The sequence below is a fragment of the Mandrillus leucophaeus genome, unplaced genomic scaffold (genome assembly GCF_000951045.1).
Source record: "Mandrillus leucophaeus isolate KB7577 unplaced genomic scaffold, Mleu.le_1.0 Scaffold1394, whole genome shotgun sequence".
Lineage (NCBI taxonomy): Eukaryota > Metazoa > Chordata > Mammalia > Primates > Cercopithecidae > Mandrillus > Mandrillus leucophaeus.
The window spans coordinates 183,360-205,844 of record NW_012101359.1 but is presented as its reverse complement, the minus strand read 5'-3'; the positions used below and the strand labels follow the sequence as shown (position 1 = coordinate 205,844).

Genomic DNA, 22,485 nt, shown 5'->3' with positions numbered 1-22,485 from the left:
AGGCGCGGTGGCTCACGCCTGTAATCCCAGCACTTTGGGAGGCCGAGGCGGGCGGATCACAAGCTCAAGAGATTAGCCAGGAGTGGAGGTGTGCGCCTGTAGTCCCAGCTACTCGCGAGGCTGGGGCAGGAGAATAACTTGAACCGAGGAGGCAGAGGTTGTAGTAAGCTGAGATCACGCCACTGCACTCCAGCCTGGCAACAGAGCAAGACTCCATTTCAAAAAAAAAAAAAAAAAAAATCATTATTGCAATCAAATAAAAACAATGAGGCATCATTATTTTTACCAAGTGATGAAGACCAAAAGAAAAAAAGGATCATTCTAAATGCTGGCAAAGGTACAATGAGAAAATTGCTATAAATGTGAAATAGTACAATCTTTCTGAAAAAGCAGTGTGCCAAAGTGTATTAAGAACCTAAAAATAGGCTGGGTGCGGTGGCTCAGGCCTGTAATCCCAGCACTTTGGGAGGCCGAGACGGGTGGATCATGAGGTCAGGAGATCGAGACCATCCTGGCTAACACGGTGAAACCCCGTCTCTACTAAAAAAATACAAAAACTAGCTGGGCGAGGTGGCGGGCACCTGTAGTCCCAGCTACTCAGGAGGCTGAGGCAGGAGAATGGCATAAACCCGGGAGGCGGAGCTTGCAGTGAGCTGAGATCCGGCCACTGCACTCCAGCCTGGGCAATAGAGCGAGACTCCGTCTCAAAATAAAAAAAAAATAAAAATAAAAACTAAAAATATCTGGACCTTTTGACTGAACCGAATCACTCACTCACTGAAACAAAGCTTATGGAAATATGTAGGGAGGAAAAAAGGACAGACTTCTATAAAAAATGCTCACCTCGGTGTCATTTATTGCAGAGATAGAAAACAATCTAAGTGCATAACATAAGGTAATGATTACATCAACTAAGAAACAAATGTTACGGGCTGAATGTTTGTGTCCCCTTCGAACACTTACACTGAAATCCTAATTCCCAGTGTGACAGTATTAGGAGGTGGGGCCTTTGGGGGGTAAGTAAACCAGGAGGGTGGAGCCCTCATGAATGGGATTAAGGACCTTATTAAAGAGATACCAGAGAACCATCTCACCCTCTTTCTACTATGTAAGGATACAAGAAGAAGATAGTCTGCAACCCAGAAGAGGGTCTCACTAGAACCCAACTATGCTGGCACCCTGATCTCAGACTTTCAGCCTCAAGAACCGTGAGAAATAACTTTCTGTTGCTTAATCACTCTATGGTAATTTGTTACGGTAGCTTGAACTGACAACATGCATATTATGCAGCCTTCAAAAATGTTTCCAAATAGTTTTTCATGAGATAGGAAAAGATGAATTATACATTTTTAAATACAATAAGCAAGATAAAGAACTATTAAAGGATTATATCTACTTATGTATATTATGCATAGAAAAAAGGAAATAGTGGTTACTTTGAGTAGTAAGATTATGAGTGTTTTTTTTTTAATGTTTTTCTAAATTTTCTACAATGAGTATGTAGTAACCTACTCTCTCTCTCTCTCTCTCTCTTTTCTTGTACAGATGGGGTTTCACTATGTTGCCCAGGCTGGTCTTGAACTTCTGGGCTCAAGCGATCCACCTGCCTTGGCCTCCCAAAATGCTGGGATTACAGGCGTGGCGTGAACCACCACACCCAGCCTAAAACATTCTCTTTTAAAAAAGAGAAAGGCTAAATTGTCAAGCAGTTTCAGTAAGTATTCCTATTATTTTCCTGAAATCATACAACAGGCTGAAGTGGAAAATTTAGTGGGTTTTTTAATGCTAGTCACCAACAAAACACAGCAGATTATGGGGTTTCTATATGTTTCCCTAAAATTAAGGGAAATCCAAACAAGTATTCTGGCTTCTCACAGGGAGAAGAAGATATTATCACCTGCTTATTGAACTCCACAGCAGCTTTTTCCGACTCAAACATGATGGACCAGTTCTGTCTTTGGTCATCATAAAAGGTGCTATAGTTATTGGGGCGAACCTGGAGAAAGGAGAAATGTTAAGATAATGCATCCACAAGCAGTATTATACCAGATAAACATGACTGCCTAAGCTCACAGAGTAGGGTCATGACTCAGGTGGACCCAAAGAGAAGTATCAGAGATTTTTCTTCTTCCCTCTCACCCTCCACCATTCACCCTTTAGTCCACATTCCCAGAAGGAGCCAAGAGACCTTTCTGAAAGGTTCTGTTAGATACTTACAGGGACACCCAGGGATGAACAAGTGGATCTAATTTCTACTAGGTACAATCAGACCAATCTCTCCTGTAAACCTATCCTGAAGGAGCTAATGATTACATGATGAAGTCTTACCATTAGCTCAAAGTTCACATGAATCCTAGCAACCGTAACTGGCTGTTGCTGACTGATATAAAGAAGAATCCTATACTGTAGACAAGCAACGACAGAAAAAAAAGAGAACAGAAGTTAAAAGGCAACATAAAATCAGCAATATGTATCAGGGGTTGTGCTTCATACAGCTATTAAACTCAAAATCTTTTCATCCTTTAAGGCCTCAACTGTAAATTTTATCTTCTCACTATCCACATTAATCTCTCATTTTGGCCTTGCTGTTTAACTGTAATTGGCAATGTCTTCGTTTTGTTAGTGTTTTCATTTATACAAGGGGTGACTAAGAGAGAGTGACTGGTTGTGTAAAAGAAAATACAAATTGTTTTTAAATTGATGAAAAACATAAAATACATGTACATTATACATATATATATATGTATATATGCCCACGTGACCATTAACCGGATTTTTAAAATAGCAGAGCATTTCCCACACCACAGGAAGCTCCTTCATGCCCTTCCTAGTCAGTAATCCCCACCCTGAGGTAACCAATATTCTGACTTCTGTCACTGATTAATTTTGCCTTTTCTTTTTTTTTTTTTCTTTTTGAGACACTGTCTCTCTGTTGCCCAGGCTGGAATACAGTGGAACAATCTCTGTTCACTGCAACCTCCACCTCCCGGGTTCAAGCAATTCTCCTGCCTCAGCCTCCAGAGTCGCTGAGGCTACAGGTGCATACCACCATGCCCTGCTCATTTTGTATTTTTAGTAGAGACTGGGTTTCACCATGCTGGCCAGGCTGGTCTTGAACTCCTGACCTCAGGTGATCCACCTGTCTCAGCCTCCCAAAGTGCTGGGATTACAGGTGTGAGCCACCGCACCCAATTTTGCTATTCTTAAATTTGTATAAATGGGATTATACAGAGTATACTCTTTTGCCTTGCTTCTTTCACTCACCGTATCTGTAAGAGTAAGCCTTGATACTTCATGTTGCAGTACTTTGTTCTCTTCTATTGTCATGTAGTATTATATTATGTGAATATACCATAAACTCTTCATTCATTCTCCTGTTTATGAACATTTGAGTTGTTTCCAGCTAGAGGCTATTATGAATGATACTTCTATGAACATTCTCCATGTCATTTTTTTTTTTTTTTTGAGACGGAGTTTCACTCTTGTTGCCCAGGTTGGAGTGCAGTGGCATGATCTCGGCTCACCGCAACCTCCACCTCTCCACCTCCCGGGTTCAAGCAATTCTCCTGCCCCAGCCTCCCAAGTAGCTGGGATTACAGGCATGTGCCACTACACCTGGTTAATTTTTTTGTATTTTTAGTAGAGACGGGGTTTCTCCACGTTGGTCAGGCTGGTCTCCAACTCCCGACCTCAGGTGATCCACCTGCCTCAGCCTCCCAAAGTGCTGGGATTATAGGCGTGAGCCACTGCGCCCAGTCTCTCCACGTCTTTTGAAAGACACAGACATTCATTTCCCTCAACTTAAAGAATGTCCTTTAATGTTCCTTGCAGTGCAAATCTACTACAATGAATTCTCTCACTTTTGTTTGGCTGAAAATTTATTTTGCCTTCATTTTCAAAGGACATTTTTGTTGCTACAGAATTCTGTAATAGGCAGGGTTTTGTTTTCCTTTCAGCACTTTAAAGATGTAATTCTACTGTCTTTGGATTCCAATTATATGGATGTCAGACCATGTCCCGCATCAATCTTTGCCCTAGTCTCTTTCTATTATTTCTTCTCTCTGTGCTTCAGTCTGAATATTTTCTATGGAACTGCCTTCGAAGTCACTAATTCTGTCTTCTGCTGTATTCTTACTCTGTTAAACCTATCCAATATGTTCTTAATTTCAGAAATTGTATTTTTCAAATCTAGAATGCCATGTGATTATTCTTATAGATTCTAATTTTTTAAATTCTCCGCCTTTTCATTCCATTTGTACTTTTCCTCTATTTTCTTTAAGGTATTATTCCTAGTTGTTTTAAGTGCTTTGTATGTTAACTTCAATGTCTAGATTATTTGTGAGTCTGCTCCTAGTTTATTTGTTCCCTTGATTATCAGTTACATTTTCCCACCTCTTCACATGTCAAGTAATTTTTGACTGTAGGCCTAACTTGTATATAAAACAACATAGGGGATAAAATCATAAAACTCTTGGAAGAAAACATAGAGGTAAATCTTCATGACCTTGGTTTTGGTAATGGATTCTCCGATAAAACACTAAAAGTACATTTAACAAAAGAAAAAAATTAATAATATGGAGTTCACCAAAATTAAAAACTTTTGTACATCACAGGACATTATCAAGAAAGTGAAAAGATAATTTATAAAATATCTGCAAATAAGCGTTTCATACTCAGAATATATTAAAAGACTACTACAACTCCACAACAAAAAAAAAATCCAATTTTTAAAATGGGCAAAGGGCTTGAATAGACATCTCTCCAAAGAAAATACATGAATGGTCAATAAGCAAATGAAAAGATACTCAACATTAGACATTGGGTAAAATGCACATTAAAACCACAATAAAGTACCATTCCACACCTACTAGAATGGCAAGAATTTAAAAATAATAATAACAACAAAATGCTGGCAAGGATGTGAACAAATTGAAACCCTCATACATTGCTTGTGGGAATGTAAAATGGTGCGGCTGCTGTGGAAAACAGTTTGGCAGTTTCTCAAAAAGCAATACATAAAATTACCATACGAGTCAGTAATTTCCACTCTTAGTATACAGCCAAAACAGGAACGTGACCATATACTTTTATGTCAGTCTTCCTGGTATATACTTTGTCTATTCCCAACAGACAAAAGGTATAAACAACCCAGCGTCCATCAACTGACGAATGAATAAACAAAATGTGGTATATACCTATAATGAAATATTATTCAGCCATGAAAAGGAATGAAATACTGACACATGCTAAAACATGGGTGAACCTTCAGGACATTATGCGAAATGAAATACATCAGTCACCAAAGACAAATACTGTTATGATTCCACTTATATGAGGTACCCAGAAAGGGCAAATTCATAAAAACAAGAAGTAGATTTGACCTTATGGGGAGTTGGGAAAAGGAAGAAGTAGAGTTGTTGCTTAATGGTTACAGTTTCTGTTTGGGAAATGTATAGTAGTGTTGGTTGCTCAACCAATATTATGAATGCAATTAATAGCACTGGATTATGCACTTAAAACAGTTAAATGGCAAATTTTATCTTATATATGCATATGTATGTGTGTATATATATATGTGTTCGTGTATGTGTCTATGTACACACACACCCCACAATTAAACAACAAACAAAAAATGCCCAAATTTGTAAGGTAGGATCATATCACAAAGGTCAAATTTAACAATTTTGAATGGTTGGATTTGTTTGAATGCACAATAGTAACCAAAATGTGATCATTTACTATATACCTGATATTATAAATTAACATTCAATACAAACAATCATCTTTATCTTCCGATAAACAAAACATTGGGCAAGTCAGATAAAAGCCAACTCATTGGTATTATTTGGGACATCTGAATATACATGAGATGTGGGAGCACTCTCACCTCTCTGGCTGTGTGGTTCCCCAGAACTGCAGCACCAAATTTGCCCTGCTTTACATATTGACCATTTGTGCTACAGAAGGAAGAGAAACAACAAGTATTAACACTTCCCTAAACTCTGCAGAACCAGCTTTCTTTTCTGCCACAGAGAAGTGGGAACAATAGTCATTCAGCCTCTAGACAGGCACACAGGTGAGCAGTTAGTTGTTTTTTGTTTTTTTTTTTTGGAGACAGAGTCTCGCTCTGTCGCCAGGCTGGAGTCCAGTGGCACGATCTCGGTTCACTGCAACCTCCACCTCCCAGGTTCAAGTGATTCTTCTGCCTCGGCCTCCCAAAGTGCTGGGATTATAGGCGAGCACCACCACACCCAGCCCAGCAGTTTATAATTTAAAGCTCGTATGCTACTTCCTTACTCTTTAAATATAAATATCTATCATTCTTGCTATCTCAGTGGAGAGGCTTTCTTTGAGTATTTGACAGTTGTTGAGGGTACAAGCACTTCCTAAAGAGAGTAGTCAAGATAATGGCTTTTCAAGTTTTACAGCAGAAATCTCCAATTCAGATGTTAAAAGTACTACTGAGATTTTGTCCGTGGAAGGGCTGAATAACCATTTTGCAACAAACAGAGTTTTTCGAGAAAAAGTAGCTTAACTGCACACCCTTTCACCAAACTTCAGAGAGCGTTCCTTCTCAGTGACTTACTATCGATATGCATGGACTGCTGTCGCAACCAGTATTGCGGGAGTGCTCATGGTGGCTGGTGCTGTTTTTGGTGTTGCCTGATTTCCTGAAGATGAACAAGAAAACAAAGTTGTCATTCACTTCTAGGTTTAAACTAATTTTTTTTTTTTTTTTTTGAGACAGAGTGTCACTCTGTTGCCCAGGCAGGAGTGCAGTGGCGCGATCTCGGTTCACTGGAACCTCCACCTCCCAGGTTCAAGCAATTATCCTGCCTCAGCCTCATGAGTGGCTGGGATTCCAGGTGCGCACCACCACACCCAGCTAATCTTTGTATTTTTAGTAGAGATGAGGTTTTACCATATTGGTCAGGCTGGTTTTGAACTCCTGACCTTGTGATCCATCTGCCTCAGCCTCCCAAAGTGCTAGGATTACAGGCATGAGCCACCACACCCAGCCTTAAACTAATTTTTAACCACTGAACTAGCTTCAAAATTGATCTTATTATAAAGATCACAGTTAGTGTTGTAATGCTTTTATTATTATTATCCTTAACTGATCCACAAAGCAGCCCTATGATCTAGTCTGGGGGTGAAGAAACTGAGCTTCTAATCACCCAAGTGCCTCACACAATTATACCATTATAGTGCCTAGGTCTGAAACCCAGGTACTTGGGAGGCTGAGGCACGAGAATCGCTTGAAACACCGGAGGCAGAAGTTGCAATGAGCCAAGATCACGCCATTGCACTCCAGCTCAGGTGACAGAGCAAGACTCCATCTCAAAAAAAAAAAAATTTTCCTTGAACAGAGAAGGTCTTCTGTATTGCTACTTTATTTATTTGTAAATGCCTAAAGAAAACTCTATAGGCAATCTTGCCTCTATAGCTCCCCGCTAAAAGCATAACAAACTCATAGTTGCTGTCTTCTGATTTACACAATCAAGTTAGGCAGGTGCAGTGGCCAGGAGTTCAAGGCCATAGTGCACTGGGATGGCACCTGTGAACAGCCACTACATTCCAGCCTGGGCAGCAAAGCAAGACTCTGTTTCCAAAATTAAGTAAAATAAAAAATAAAAATAAAAAATCAAGTGTTTTCATTGGGTGGTGACTAAGGTTGTTTCTTTTTTTCCCATTAACTCAACCACTTCAACTCTGAAGCACACTGCTGATGAAGAGATGTGCCACGGGAAATATAAAAGCACAGCCTACTAGAAATCTGGCCAGGTTATGACTTGGAAAACAAGAGAAGCACCTACAGCAAAACTGCCTAAAGTAATAGGTAATATTTAAAGCAGGGGTCAGCAAACATTTTCTGTAAAGGGCCTATAGGTTGTGGTATAATATGAAATATGTTTGTTCTTTGTCCTCGGTTCCTGACACAGTGCTCCCAAATCTCTTGTAATTTCCTGAGTGATAAGGGTGGTAGGAACATCTTTTGTATAATCCAATTTTAGCCAGCACGGTAAGGAAGGAAGGCCCCTTTGCTTTAACCTACACAACAAAAGTAACTTTGAAGTGACCAGTTGTTTTTTGTTCTGTTTCTGCTTTCTTCAGCCCTTTTCTGCCTATAAAGCCAACCTCCTCTGCTCAGCTCATCACAACATTCCATTTTATAGAATGAAGTGTTGCCCAATTCTAGAATCTCAAATAAAAGCCCACCAAGATCTTAAAACTACATGTGTTATAACTGTATCATTTGACAATGCTAATGAGTGGGGCCCTACAGGGGTGGAGCCTCAGGATGGAGCCTACAGCTAACCTGCCCAGATAAAGGAAGTGAAAAGTAGGTCTTCCTTCTTGCCAAAACACTGGACAGTGTCTACTTAAGAGTGCCTTGGGCAGAGTTTGGGAGAGCGGTGTCCACATGGGGCAGAAAGTCTTGCTTTCGAATCTCTCCATCAGTTCCCAAGAAAGAGCACACCATCCAGCTACTAGAAATTAGGATCCCAGATCTTAGAGAAGCACCCATCACTGGGGGTGAGCTTAGCCAGACTGGTCAAGGATACACAACCTGGCATGTCACTTTTGGAAGGTTGCTAATCCTTCCATCTAACCTGTTAAGACACAATCCTAGTGCCAGTTGTGATGGCTAATACTGAGTGTCAACTTGATTGGATTGAAGTACACAAAGTATTGATCCTGGGTGTGTCTGTGACGGTGTTGCCAAAGGAGATTAACATCCGAATCAGTGGACTGGGAGAGGCAGACTCACCCTCAATCTGGTTGGGCACCATCTAATTAACTGCTAGCATGGCTAGAATAAGCCAGGCAGAAGAAGGTGGAAGGGGCTGACTTGCTGAGTCTTCCGACTTTCATCTTTCTCCTGTGCTGGATGCTTTCTGCCCTTGAACATCAGGTTCTTTGGCTTTTGGACTCTTGGACTTACACTAGTAGTTGGCCAGAGGCTCTCAGGCCTGCAGCCACAGACTGAAGGCTGTACTGTCGGCTTCCCTACTTTTGGGGTTTTGGGACTCGGACTTATCCATTACTGGCTTCCTTGTTCTTCAACTTGCAGATGGCCTATCATGGGGCTTTACCTTGTGATCGTGTGAGTCAATTCTCAATTAAACTCCCTTTCATACATACATATTTCCTATTAGTTCTGTCCCTCCAGAGAACCCTAATACACTCTTGCTTTTATTTTGTTTTGTTTTTGTTTTTGTTTTTTGTTTTTGTTTTTTTTGAGATGGAGTCTCGCTCTGTTGCCCAGGCTGGAGTACAGTGGTACAATCTCAGATCACTACCACCTCTGCCTCCTGGGTTCTAGAGATCCTCCTGCCTCAGCCCCCACTAGTAGCTGGGATTACAGGCACGCACCACTATGACTGGCTAATTTTTGTATTTTTTGTAGAGATGGGGTTTCGCCATGTTGACCAGGCTGGTCTTGAACTCCTGACCTCAAGTGATCCACCCACCTCGGCCTCCCAAAGTGCTGGGATTACAGGTGTGAGCCACCTTGCCCAGGCAATACACTCTTAACTTACCTGTTACTGCAGTTCCCTGGCCTTTCTTAGGCTGTTTTGGGGCTGTGTACTGGAAAAATTCATTTCCATGGCCAGCTGCTGCCTGATCCAGACCAAAAAGGGAGGCCAATCTGGCACTGTCAATAGAAAATGAAAAATGAAATTTCATTGATATATCCCAAATCTGGAATTACTATAAAAGCTGCTCATCTCCAACCTTGAAGAAATACTTCCTTGACGACATCCCACCATTCAATACTAGAAGCACTTCCAGCTAGGAAAGCTGATTAAAAAAAAAAAAAAAAAGAAAGAAAGAAAGAAAAATACTGGACACAGCAAAGTGTCTTTGAAATTAAGATTGTATATGTGATTTGAACACCATCAGTTGACCCTGCTCATCCCCAGGATCTTGGTTATTTCTTTTTTCTGGACCTCAGTTTTTCCACCTGTAAATTGAAGTGATTAGTTCAGATGCTCTCTATGATATCTTCAAACTGTAAATTCTTGCTTTTAGCAAATCACAGTTTCTAGTCACCCTTACTGATTACTCCCCCTCCTGCTTTTGCCAGTTTATTCAATTGAAATGAAGCTATGATACAAACTTACCCATCAAACACGGTCCCTGACATCCTTTCATCTAACAGAACTATTCTTTCATCATCCCACACAAGGAATCTTATGCTCCCACCATTCCACTGAAACTCATCTTGTTAAGATCACTAACAACTTTTTGTTTGTTTTTGTTTTTGTGTTTAGATGGAGTTTCACCCTGTTGCCTAGGCTGGAGTGCAGTGGTATGATCTCGGCTCACTGCAACCTCCGCTTCCCAGGTTCAAGCAATTCTCCTGCCTCAGCCTCCCAAGTAGCTGGGACTACAGGCATGTGCCACCACACCCAGCTAATTTTTGTACTTTTAGTAGAGATAGGGTTTCACCATGTTGGGCAGGCTGGTCTCGAACTCCTGACCTCAAGTGATCCACCCACCTTGGACTCCCAAAGTGCTGGGATTATAGGCACGAGCCACCAGGCCCGTCCGATCATCACAACTTCTTTGTTACTAAACCCAGTTTACCAGACCTTATCTTATTTGACCTCATACCATCTTTTTATACGGTTAATTAATTTGTTCTTGAGATTCTTCTCTTGACTTCTGCAGGGGTTGTGGAAGGAACAGGTCCAAATAAGATATCAATAAATACTAATGCAATCCCTGGCTTGTTTTGCCCCATTTCTCTGGCTTCTCTTTAACTCCTTGGGCTCTTCTTCTTCATTTGCCCAATCTTTAAATGTCCATGTCTCCAGGGCTTCATGCTTTCTCTCTCTTGGTAGCATTTCATACTGTCTCTCTCTACTTATTTACCTTGGTATCAAATGCTATCCAAATGCTGATGATGCTCAGATCTGTATTCCCAGCCCAGAACTTGCTCCCAAGTGCCAGACAACACAGATATCCCACAGGCAATACAAATGTAACATGTCCAAACCAGAACTCATATCCTCCAATGCCCACTGCCCCAGCAAAACTTGTTCTTCCTTTTGTGCTCCAAGACCACTGCCAGTTTCAAGGATTCCAGAGAATGACTCAATGGTCTCAGCATATAGTGGTACTCATGACTAAAATCTATTACAAAAGGATATACAGCAAAATCAGCAAAAGTAAAAAGTGCATGGGTTGGCGGGGCACAGTGTCTCATGCCTATAATCCCAGCACTTTGGGAGGCTGAGACAGGAGGATCACTTGAGGTCAGGAGTTTCAGACCAGCCTGACCAACATGGTGAAACCCCATGTCTACTAAAAGTACAAAAATTAGCTAGGCATGGAGGTGTACACCTGTAATCCCAGCTACTCAGGAGGCTGAGACAGGAGAATCGCTTGAACCCGGGAGGCAGAGGTTGCAGTGAGCTGAGATTGCGCCACTGCGCTCCAGGCTAGGCAACAGAGCAAGACTCCGTCTCCAAAAAAAAAAAAAAAGAAAAAAAAAATTATCCAGTCTTGGGGGTAAACGTCTGGAGTCCTAGTTACTTCAGAGGCTGAGGCAGGAGGCTCAATTGAGCCCAGGAGTTTGAGACTACACTGAGCTATGATCATGCCACTGCATCACAGCCTAGGTAACACAGCAAGACCCTGTCTTCCCTAAACCAAAAGAAAAGGATTACTAGATCATCATAAATGCCATGGGAATGAGACCAGTGGCGTTATAAGAAGAGGAAGAAAGATCTGAGCTAGTATATCCAGCATGCTTGCCATGTGATGCCCCATGCCATCTCAGGACCCTGCAGAGAGTTCCTACCAACAAGACCTTCACCACATACAGCCCCTCTGACCTTGAACTTCATAGCCTCCATAATTGTAAAAAAGAAGTTCCTTTTCTTTATCGCACTTTAGGTATTTTGTTACAAGCAACAGAAAACAGACTAACATATCAGCCAAGAGCCAACCTTCTAAGCAGGGCTTTTTAGGAATAATAGTCTCAGGCTTGCTGTGTTAACTCTTTAAAACAATTTTTTTTTTAGAGACAGGGTCTCAATCTGTCACCAGGCTAGAGTGCAGCGGGGTGTTCATGGCTCACTGCAGCTTTTGTGTCCAGGGCTCAACCAATCCTCCGACCTCAGCCTTCCAAATAGCTGAGACTACAAGCATGCACCACCACACTCTGTGGATTCTCCCACCTCAGCTTCCCAAGTAGCTGGGACTATAGGCATGCACCAAGAAACCTGGCTAATTCTCGTATTTTTTGTACAGATAGGGTTTCACCATGTTGCCCAGGCTGCTCTTGAACTCCTAGGCTCAAGTGATCCACCCACCTTAGCCTCCCAAAGTTCTGGGATTACAGGTGTGAGCCATTGTGCTCAGCCATGAAACATATTTCTTAAATGGTAAGACCTGATCTGAATGGATGTTGTGTTAGCAGGCATGAAAAAAATTTTAATCTTATACATCTCCATCAGAGCTTGTGAGTGACCAGGTACACTGTCAGTGGGCAGTAATAATTTGAAAGAAGGCTTTTTTTTTTTTTTCCCCTGAACAGTGGGTCTCAACAGTGCATTTAAAATATTCAGTAAAGTATGGTATAAACAGATGTGCTGTCATCCAGGCTTTGTTCCATTTACAGAGCACAGGCAGAGTAAATTCAGCATAATACCTAAGGGCCCTAGGATTTTTGGAATGGTAAATGAGCAATGGCTTCAACTTAAAGTCACCAGCTGCATTATCCCCTAATAAGAGTAAGCCTGTCCTTTGAAGTTCTGAAGCCAAGCACTGACTTCTCCTCTCTAGCCATGAAAGTCCTAGATCTTCTTCCAACAGAAAGCTGTTTTGTCTACACTGAAAATCTGTTGTTTGGTGTAGCCACCATCACCAGTTCTCTTTGCTAGAACTTCTAGATAACTTGCTGCAGCTGGAAATTACTTGCTGCTTCATTTAGCACTTTCATGCTATGAAGATGGCTTCTTTCCCTCAACCTCATGAACCTCTGCTCACTTCCAACTTTTCTTCTGCAGCATCCTCACCTCTCTCAGCTTTCACAGAATTGAAAAGAGTTAGGGCCTTGCTCTGAATTAGGCTTTGGTTCAAGAAAATTTGTGACTGATTTGATGTTCTATCAGATCCCTCAAACTTTCTCCATGTCAGCAATAAGGCTGTTTTGCTTTCTCATCATTTGTGTGTTCACTGGAGCAAGCACTTTTAATTTCCTTTAGGAATGTTTCCTTTGCATTCACAATACGGCTAACTGGCACAAGAGGCCTAGTTGTTGACTTGTCTTTGTTTTTACACTCCTTCCTCACAAAGCTTGATCATTTCTACCTTTTTTAAAGCGAGAGATGTGCAACTCTTCCTTTCACTTAAACACTTAAGGTGGTTGTAGGGTTATTCATTGGCCTAATGCCAATATTGCTGAGTCACGGAGTATAGGTAGGCCCAAGAAGAGGAAAAAAAGATAGAGAACTGCCAGTAAGTGGAGCAGTCAGAACATACACAACATTTATCAATTAAGTTCACTATTTTATGTGGGCGTGGTTTGTGACAACAACAATTACAATAACACCAAAGATCACACCATAACAGATATAATGCCATTGAAAAAGTTTGCAATATTCAGAGGATATATGTGTGTATGCGTGTGTGTGTGTGTGTGTGTGTATATATATATAATTATTATTTTTTTTTTCTTTGAGATGCAGTCTCACTCTGTCGCCCAGGCTGGAATGCAGTGGCACAATCTCGGCTCACTACAACCTCCGCCTCCTGGGTTCAAGAGATTCTCATGTCTCAGCGTCCCAAATTGCTAGGATTACAGGAGCGCACCACCATGCCCTGCTAATTTCTGTATTTTTTAGTAGAGACATGGTTTTGCTATGTTGGCCAGGCTGGTTGCAAACTCCTGGCCTCAAGTGATCCACCCACCTCAGCCTCCCAAAGTGCTGGGATTATAGGTGTGAGCCACTGCAACTGACCAAGGGAATATTTTTGAATATTAACAGAATTACCAAAATGTGACACAGAGACACGAAGGGAGCAATTTTGCTGTTGGCAAAATTATGCCAACAAACTCACTCAACACAGGGTTGGCCACGATCTTTATTTTTTTTAAAAAAAAAAAAAAAAAAAAAAATCTGCAAGGCACAATAAAGCAAATCAAAAAAAAAAAAAGAGGTATGCCCAGGGCCTGGTATGTAATAGGTTCAATAAATGAATTCAAAGCTTAGTCTGGCTCTGAGTGCCTCTTCTCCAAAGGCATCCTTAGTTTAGGTGAAGTAAACATTGAAACTTCCCAACAAGTTATTTTGGCTTTTCAGGTTTTTTCAAAACTAGTTTTATGTATAGAGAAATACGCACTAGCATTTTACAAAATAAATTTGATATGACTTGAAACTATTACCTTCTTTTCTCAAAGTAGTCTAGTGTAAGTTTGTTTCCTGTAAATAGGCCAGAAATGCCTACTGTAAAGGACTAAGAGGTTTAAACGAGATTGTAAATGCAGTGCTTGTGTGAGAGCAGCACTGGCCTAAAAAGACATCAAGGAATGCTTATGGAATTTAGAAGAGAGCAAGATTTTTCCTTTCAGGCAGGAAAATTTGGGCAAATTGCCTAAAGGAATAAGATTCTGGAAGAGCTGGGTTTCACTGTCTTTAACACAGTGAAAAAAGTACAAAGCTTAGCACCTAGTTAAGATAATATATAAGAAAAGAATGTCCTTGTTAGCTTCAGTAAGCCATTGGTATTGGGCTTGCTGTTTTAATTTTGCAGGTATAGCCTTTCTAAAAGGAAAGAAGAATGTCATAAGTGAACTGTGTTTCCATAGATGTTCTAAAGACCAGCCAACTGAAGACTACAAAGTCAATCCAAAAGCCAGGTCAACCTAATTAGTTTTCAGATTAATTCCAATTTCTTTTCTTCTTCTGTCTTTTTTTTTTGAGATGGAATTTTGCTCTTGGCGTCCAGGCTAGAGTGCAATGGCAGGATCTCAGCTTACTGCAACCTCCACCTCCAGGATTCAAGCGATTCTCATGCCTCAGTCTCCTGATCACCAAGATTACGGGCACCCGCCAGCATGCCTGTTTAATTTTTGTATTTTTAGTAGATATGGGGTTTCACCATGTTGGCCAGGCTGGTCTTGAACTCCTGAGCTCAGGTGATCCGCCCGCCTCAGCCTCCCAAAGTGCTGGGATTACAGGCGCAAGCCACCACGCCCAACCTTTTTTTTTTTTTTTTTTTTTTAATGAGACGGAGAGTAGCTTTGTCGCCCAGGCTGAGTGCACTGGCACGACCTCGGCTCACTGCAACCTCCGCCTCCCAGATTCAAGCGATGCTCCTGCCTCAGCCTCCTGAGTAGCTGGGATTACAGGCAACCATCACCACACCCAGTAAATTTTTGTATTTTTGTAGAGACGGGGTTTCACTGTGTTGGCCAGGCTGGTCTCAATCTCCTGACCTCATGATCCGCCCACCTTGTCCTCCCAAAGTGCTGGGATTACAAGTTTGAACCACCACGCTCAGCCCCATTTTCTATTAATATTTTTAATGGACTCTACATCAACTTGGGAGATAAGTTACTTGTAAATTTTTAGTAGGGCATGGTGGTTCACTCTCAGAGGCTGAGACAGGAGGACTGCTTGAGGCCAGGAGTTCAAGACCAGCCTGAGCAACATAGCAAGACCCTATATTTACAAAAAATTAAAAATTAGCCAGGCGTGGTGGCATGCGCCTGTAGTCCCAGCTACTTGGGAGACTGAAGCAAGTGGATTGCTTGAGCCCAGGAGTTCGAAGCTGCAGTGAGCCATGACTGTACCACTGCACTCCAGCCTAGGCATCAGAGCAAAACCCTGTCTCAAAAAATAAATAAATCAACAAAAATGAATAAATTTTTAGATTTTGCCACTACTAAAGAACTCTCAAATATACACACTCTCCCTATGTTGGCAAGAATGAGTTTGCTAACTCTGGACTTGAGTCAATGTTTATAATTCATAGGAAAAGTCATTACAACATTAACTACATTTTAAAAAAAAAGTTAGACAATGCATTTAGTCGCCAAGGACCTCACCTCACCTCAGTTTTATATTACTTTTCTTTCTCATCAAAAACAAAAACGCATGCATTTACATTGTATCAATATATTTTAATAAATGGATTTTTTGTTGGTAAAGTATTAATATTTTTTAAATAAACTGACGTCAAACATCTATTTCAATAATAACAACAATAGCACATAGGCAGGTCTCGTAGAATCTGCCTACCTGATTTCATATCCAGGCTCTATTACTTTCTAGCTGCATGATGTTGGGCAACTTACCTCTCTGAGCCTTTCTCATTTGTAAAATGGATATAATAGTTAATAGTACCTCATAGAGAAGACTAAATACACTAATGTATATATACATTTCTCACTTGTAAACTGGGCATAGTAGGTAAAATACTTCATGGAGTAGAAGGAAGGAATAAATACAATAATGTCTATGTATTCCTTAGAACAGTGTGTGACATTGAGTAAGCACAGAGTATGTGTTTATATACTTGTGAACACATCCTATTATCTCAAAATGTGGTTCAACTCAGATACCCCTGCAAGGGTGGAAGCATGCTTGATTGACATACAAGTTGACCTGCAACCATAAACTGGTATTAGCATTAACATTAAAACTATAGAATTGGGAAAGGTCTCCAAGTTTATCTAGGTCAAACCTCATTATTGAATAGGTTGGGGTATGGAGAGACAAGGATGGAAGATAATCTGTTCAAAGTTACATTCCTAACTGGGGATAGAATCAACATTAGAATCTAGGCTTTTTCCTATCTTTTACAGAACTTAAAATGCTTTCTGATGATCAGCTAATTTATCTTTTTACCCTCTTTAGATTGGTGATTTACCATTACTATGCTAATCAGATCTGCCTACACATACCTTTACAATCTAAAACAAATATATGCATAACTAGCCCCTTAAAAATGCTTTGTGATTATTATTCCTGGGTTGATTTTATTCTACTACTAAAATAAAAGTTTCTTAGGGACAGAAACTGTGCCTTATTCCTATCTGGATTAGCTGAAGCCAAGTACTATTACTTCATTACTATTACTTCCCACAACAGTGAGGAATGGGCTAAAACAAACTAACAAACAAAAGCAAGCCTCTTGATTACTACTTCCACATTAACAGTAAACTCTAAGAGGCCTAGAAATTCAGAAGGCAGATTATCAGATACTTCCACTTCTATGAGGCTTGAATATCCTTAATGGAATCAAGCAAGTCAGGTGTTTAAATCAAGAGACTTGGAACTTAAGCAAGTATACTTATAGTAATATATGGCTACAAAAGAGGAAGTGAAAAGCAGTTGCAGTATTCACTGTCATATGTTCTACTTCCTTAGAGAAAACCAAAAAAGGAATAGCTAAATCAGAGAACGTTGGTGAAACTTTCTGTATTCTCAGTGTTAAATTTGATTTGGTTTTCCTGATAACCGTGGGGAACAAAAATAAGCTGCAACTTTGCTTAGCATGTCTTTTATCATCAAATTAGCTGTTGTCTATGTCTAGGAGTACAGTCACATGCCTAGAATTCAAGTGTCCCAGATCCTTGAGAAGCCTGCTCAGGAAAAAAGAATAGTTGAGCCACCAAGAATTTATCTCTGGCCAGGAATCTGGAAAAGAACACATGACTGTCATTACTTATCCCATCATTTTCAGTCAGCTTGGACTGATTGTTGCAAGAAAGTTGGGAGCCCTAACATTACAGACTTCTCCCAAATACTTTCACATAGTGAAGGATGTGAATTTAAAGTATAACCTTCGAAATTTTCAAGTGGTCTAATATACGGCTATACACAAAACAGGTTTGTTGGAAGGAACATTAATTCAAAAGGCTGGCTACAAACAGAGTCAACAGCAGCAAGGAGTTTGGACTGTATGGAGATTTGTTAATGTTTTGGGTGGAACAGGGAAAAAAAGAACCAAAGCACAGCTTAACTCTAAAATAACTGAGAAACGGAAAGAACTCAAAGTGGAACTAAGTGAATGCAGGCCATCTAAAGAGGGGGGGTACGAAGGGAAAAGAGTGATGAGAGTGAAAAGACTTAAGGATAGGTAATATAGAGCTAGTCAGTGTAAATCAAAAGTTCCTATTTAAAGACAAAAGAAGGCCAGTGTCATTTTATGGTCATTCATCTATTAACTCATTTGTTTATGTATTGTCTATGACTACTCTCACCCTACAAGGCAGAACTGAGTATTTGTGGTTGCAACAGAAACCACATGGCCCATTAGATCTTTAAGCAACTTAAGGGGAGGCACAGCAGTTTAATCATTTTTGTAACCTCTTAGTATTTAGCAGATTAAGGAGCATATGTGGTGTATTTGTCATTTTTCCAGTACATTCTTCAGCATGCACAAAATTTGTTAAGCATATGTTCAAAGATGACCTCTGCAATGATCAGAGCTTGGTAGCTCACAAGTTTGGAGGAAGTCAAGCTGTCCACGGGCACAACACAATGGAAAAGGCTAAACTGACCACTGAAAGAGACAAAACCCTGCCTCTCTTTAAAGACTTCTATCCCAGGCTGGTATATATTAATATAACGCTCGAAGAAACTGGAGAATGACGGAAGTCTGTTACGTTGGTTTTAAGCTTTAAACTTTACAAAGTGCAGTTTCGCAGCTATTATTCATTCAACAGCCATTTCCTGAGCACTCACTACGTGCTATGTACCATGCTGAGTGCTAGACAGAAATGAACAACATAAGCAGTCCCTGTCCTGTGAGGACTCATAATCTAATAGGTTCGGGGTACAAGAATAGAGGCAAACACACCTAACTGTAGGAATAAGGAAGAGAATGCAATTCATTCTGCCTGAGGCTGCAGGAGAAGGAAAAGCATCCAAAACATGACATCCGAGCTGGGCCTTGAAGAATGCTAGAGCTGACCCACCAGGGCCCGGTTCTAAAGTGTCATCGCCTTCTCCACGGAGAAGGGAAAGTCTCTTATCAGCCCCAGCTGACTCCTACAAAAATTCTGAGGCAGGAAGTTTCATCAGCAATCATTCCCATTTCACAGAAGAAATTGTGACCCAAAATGCAAAAGGCAAACCCCAGGGTTATCTTCGCGCCAAGAGAGATGCCGGGTCCCGAACCTCAGATTGGCAGAGTCAGCACAGTTGGAAGCTCTGCCCAGATTCTGAGAGGTGTAGAGCACCGGAATGCGTCAAGAGTCTCCCCCCGGAAGTTGGGAAAAGGCCTGAGAAGAGATCGACCCTCCCCTCCAACAATCCGCCGGTATCTCTCAGCCACGCCCTCCAGCGCGTACTTCTCAGTCACTCACCCGCCGCTGGGCGATAGGAAATCGGTGTCGTCCTCGTCCCCCGCACCGAACATTGCGTTGGCTTTCACCAGGCTGCGGGGAGGAAGCTGGGTATTTCCAGAGTCCCAGGGCTTGTCACCGCCGACGTCGTAAAATGCCGCGGCGGCGTGCTGCTTTCCGGCAGGGTGAACTCCCTCACGGTCTCTGGGCCGAAAGTAGTCTAGGCTCTGGAGAAGGTGGGGCAAAGGCAAATGAGAGGCTCGCGTGGGCACGCGCGCCGCGTGACGTCAGGCCTCTCCAGCCCGCAGGGGGGTCGGAGCTTCACAGTCTCGTGCAGGGATTGGTCGGTAATGCTAGGGGGCGGGAGGGGGCGGGAAATCCTCGGCCTCGGTGGCGGTCGTGGACACGTCGAGCCGGGTAGAAGTGGACGGACCGTTCGAGGAGTCGTGAGGGGGTGACGGGTTAAGATTGGGAGAGAGAGGCGCCAGTGGCTGGACTCGACCTGGGAAGGTAAGGCTTCTCCCGGCCCCTCTCTAGCACCCCTGTGCATGGGTACCGTCCTTTCCCCAGCGGGACAAGGACCCTTCTGGCCGCTCTCCTCAGCTTCGCGGAAGGAGAAAGAGCGCGGGACTGGAGGGTTAAAGACTTGGGCTTCGGCCCGGTCCCTGCAGTGGCATAGCCAGAGTGACCTTGGACCGGGGTGCTCGGTGCCTCAGTTTCCCCGTGTGTGCAACCGGCCATTTGTCCAGTGCTTCCATGTGCCGGCTGGTGCAGAAGATTTTAGAGCTCAGAGGTCATCGATTTCGATCCCGGCCTCCTCGTAATCTCAGAATTTCCAGATAGGGAGACGAAGGAACTAAGCACCCGGGTGACTAGTCCGAGGTCACAAAGAGTAAAGGGCAGACTGAGACTGGATTCCTCGTCCTTTGATTCAGGACATAGTGAGCTAGTGCGTGAACAAGAACCTTACCAGCCCGTAAGCACTGTGTGCCCTTACAGAATGGCTATTGAAAGACTGTAGCATACACCTCGAGGAAAATCCCCTTTCTGGAGTCCACCTGTATTCTACGCAGGGGAGGTGCAGAAGAACTAGGATATTCTGGCGGTGGGTGATGGAAAGGAGGATACTTTGGAGGCAGACACATCCCCAGCCCAACCTTGGCGTGGGTTTCCCTGGGTCTTCCTGCGACAGTCCTAAATCAACATCAATTGTGACGGACTCCTCTGACTCCAGTTTCCACCCTATCTGTATCTTACCTAAGTATTTTTTTGGTTAACCTGGTTTCATTCTCGAAACAATCCTGGGGTAGTCCTGGCTTAGGTAAGGTGTGGCTCAGGAGATAGTGTCCCAGTGTAGCGTCCACAGACTCACTGGAGTTCTTGGGCTTCCCCTCACAGTCAGGTTGGTACTACAGGTGTCCCTTACCTGAATGTTTCAATCTGTCAGTATGAAATTGAAGCGAAGTTCTCCCTCCCAGAGAACTTTGCACCTCCTGGCAAAGATGTTAAAGCAGCGAAGCCTCACAGTTGGAATGATGCAACTGGTATCTAAGCACTAGAACCGGAACTGGAACTAGAATCTAAGGACTAGCATTAGAACTGTTGCAGTAGCTCTGTTTAGTGTGTGAACTTGGCTATATCTTGGAGGTGTTGGGGGAATAACTGGATTAAGTACCATGGCACTTTTTAATCACTCTCCCCAATACTGGTCACTGTGATTGCAGCCCTGAAACATCTAAATGTTTAACAGAAAGAGCTTGCTAGCCCCTGGCCTACATTATCTATGCTATTTTTAACATAGAGTGAATACTTAAAGTCACTTGCAAAGCAGTCTCACTGCAGAATCTTTCTAGTTGTTTATGAAATGTCCTTCCAACCTTTTCTTTTAAAAAAAAAATGGCCAAGGGAATATTTGAACTCTGATCTTGTATTCTTGGGTGGAGGTGTTTTTATCCTGGATGTTTAAGTAGCTTTTTAGGTACTCAGGAATCCTAAAATCAATAGCCTTTTTGTTCATTGGAACATCACGAACGTGCATACCCAGATTATCACTGTAGAAACACAACTGCTGATTCTTATTAGCAGTATGAGGAGGAGGAAGATGATGGTGAGTCTTCCCAGGCTTTGAACTGCAGGACTGGGTGCACCTAAAAAAAAAAGAAAAGAAAGCCACTGTCTTCCTAAATTCGTGTATCTTCAGATTGGTAATATTGGACTAGGAATCAGGAAATCTGAATTCCTGTCCCAGCCCTTCTAACTCAACTCTGAGTTTGGTCCAGGCTCCCTAAACACCGTAAAACAAGTGGATTAGACCTGGACTTCTACTGAGTAATTCTTGGGAATACAAAAGCAAGTAAGGCACAACCCTTGATCTCAAGTTTAAAGTAAGCATTTTTGTTTATTTGTTTTGCTTAAGTATACAACTTTTAGAATATTCATGAAATGTATTGTCAACCCCCTGAAGATTGGCCAGGAAGCAGCAATTTTTTTCCTCCACCCTCCACCCTCCTTCCTCCCTCAGGGAAGCAGCGATTTTAATAATTCTTTTCAAATTATCAGCAATTTTGCAACAGAGATGACAGTCTTTATATACGAGTATGCCCATACTAATCTGTACTGATGCATGCATTTTAAAATTAGTAGTTTAAAGTTATAACCAAGATATATCAGGTATAATGACAGGAATATGAATTAAATGCAGGTTCTAGGGCATCTATAACATTCACTCAGTTACTGAAAGCAGACTTTTAGGGCCATTAGTTGGCTAACTGAAGAAGTACGTTAAAGCAGGGAATCACACAGATAATAGTTACATACGTAACATTTTAACGAAGACATAAACATTCTTTTGCCATTCTTTTAACATAAGGCCTCAGCCTTTTCTTGGAATGTAGGACCCTGTTGCCTGTTTTTATAAGTAAAGCTTTATTAGAACACAGCCTTGCTCATTTGTTTATGTATTGTCTATGACTACTCTCAGCCTACAAGGCAGAATTGAGTATTAGTGGTTGAGACAGAAACCACATGGCCTTCAACACCTAAAATGTTTACTTTTGACCCTTTACAGAAAGAGCTTGCTAGCCCCTGGCCTACCTTATCTATGGTATTTTTAACATAGAATGAATACTAAAAGTCACTTGCAAAGCAGTCTCACTGCAGAATCTTTCTAG

At 41.8% G+C, this 22,485-nt stretch overlaps 2 protein-coding genes across 2 annotated transcripts in view; one reads left to right on the top strand and one right to left on the bottom strand.

The window, feature by feature from the left end:
- Positions 1–22,485, bottom strand: part of FKBP15 (FK506 binding protein 15, 133kDa) — a 115,617-nt gene that overhangs the window by 34,485 nt on the left and 58,647 nt on the right. Inside the window, exons 4-10 of the mRNA XM_011973694.1 lie at positions 21,356–21,462; positions 19,337–19,542; positions 9,546–9,661; positions 6,587–6,671; positions 5,888–5,957; positions 2,329–2,403; positions 1,898–1,996 (exon numbers count right to left, since the gene is read on the bottom strand). Of these exons, the coding sequence (XP_011829084.1) occupies positions 1,898–1,996; positions 2,329–2,403; positions 5,888–5,957; positions 6,587–6,671; positions 9,546–9,661; positions 19,337–19,389 (498 nt within the window). The 5' untranslated portion in view covers positions 19,390–19,542; positions 21,356–21,462. The remainder of the gene's footprint in view (positions 1–1,897; positions 1,997–2,328; positions 2,404–5,887; positions 5,958–6,586; positions 6,672–9,545; positions 9,662–19,336; positions 19,543–21,355; positions 21,463–22,485) is intronic.
- The window catches only part of SLC31A1 (solute carrier family 31 (copper transporter), member 1), a 52,664-nt gene continuing 49,869 nt past the window's right edge, over positions 19,691–22,485 (top strand). The window contains exon 1 of the mRNA XM_011973695.1: positions 19,691–19,825. The gene's annotated coding sequence lies outside the window, so the exon portion shown is untranslated. The remainder of the gene's footprint in view (positions 19,826–22,485) is intronic.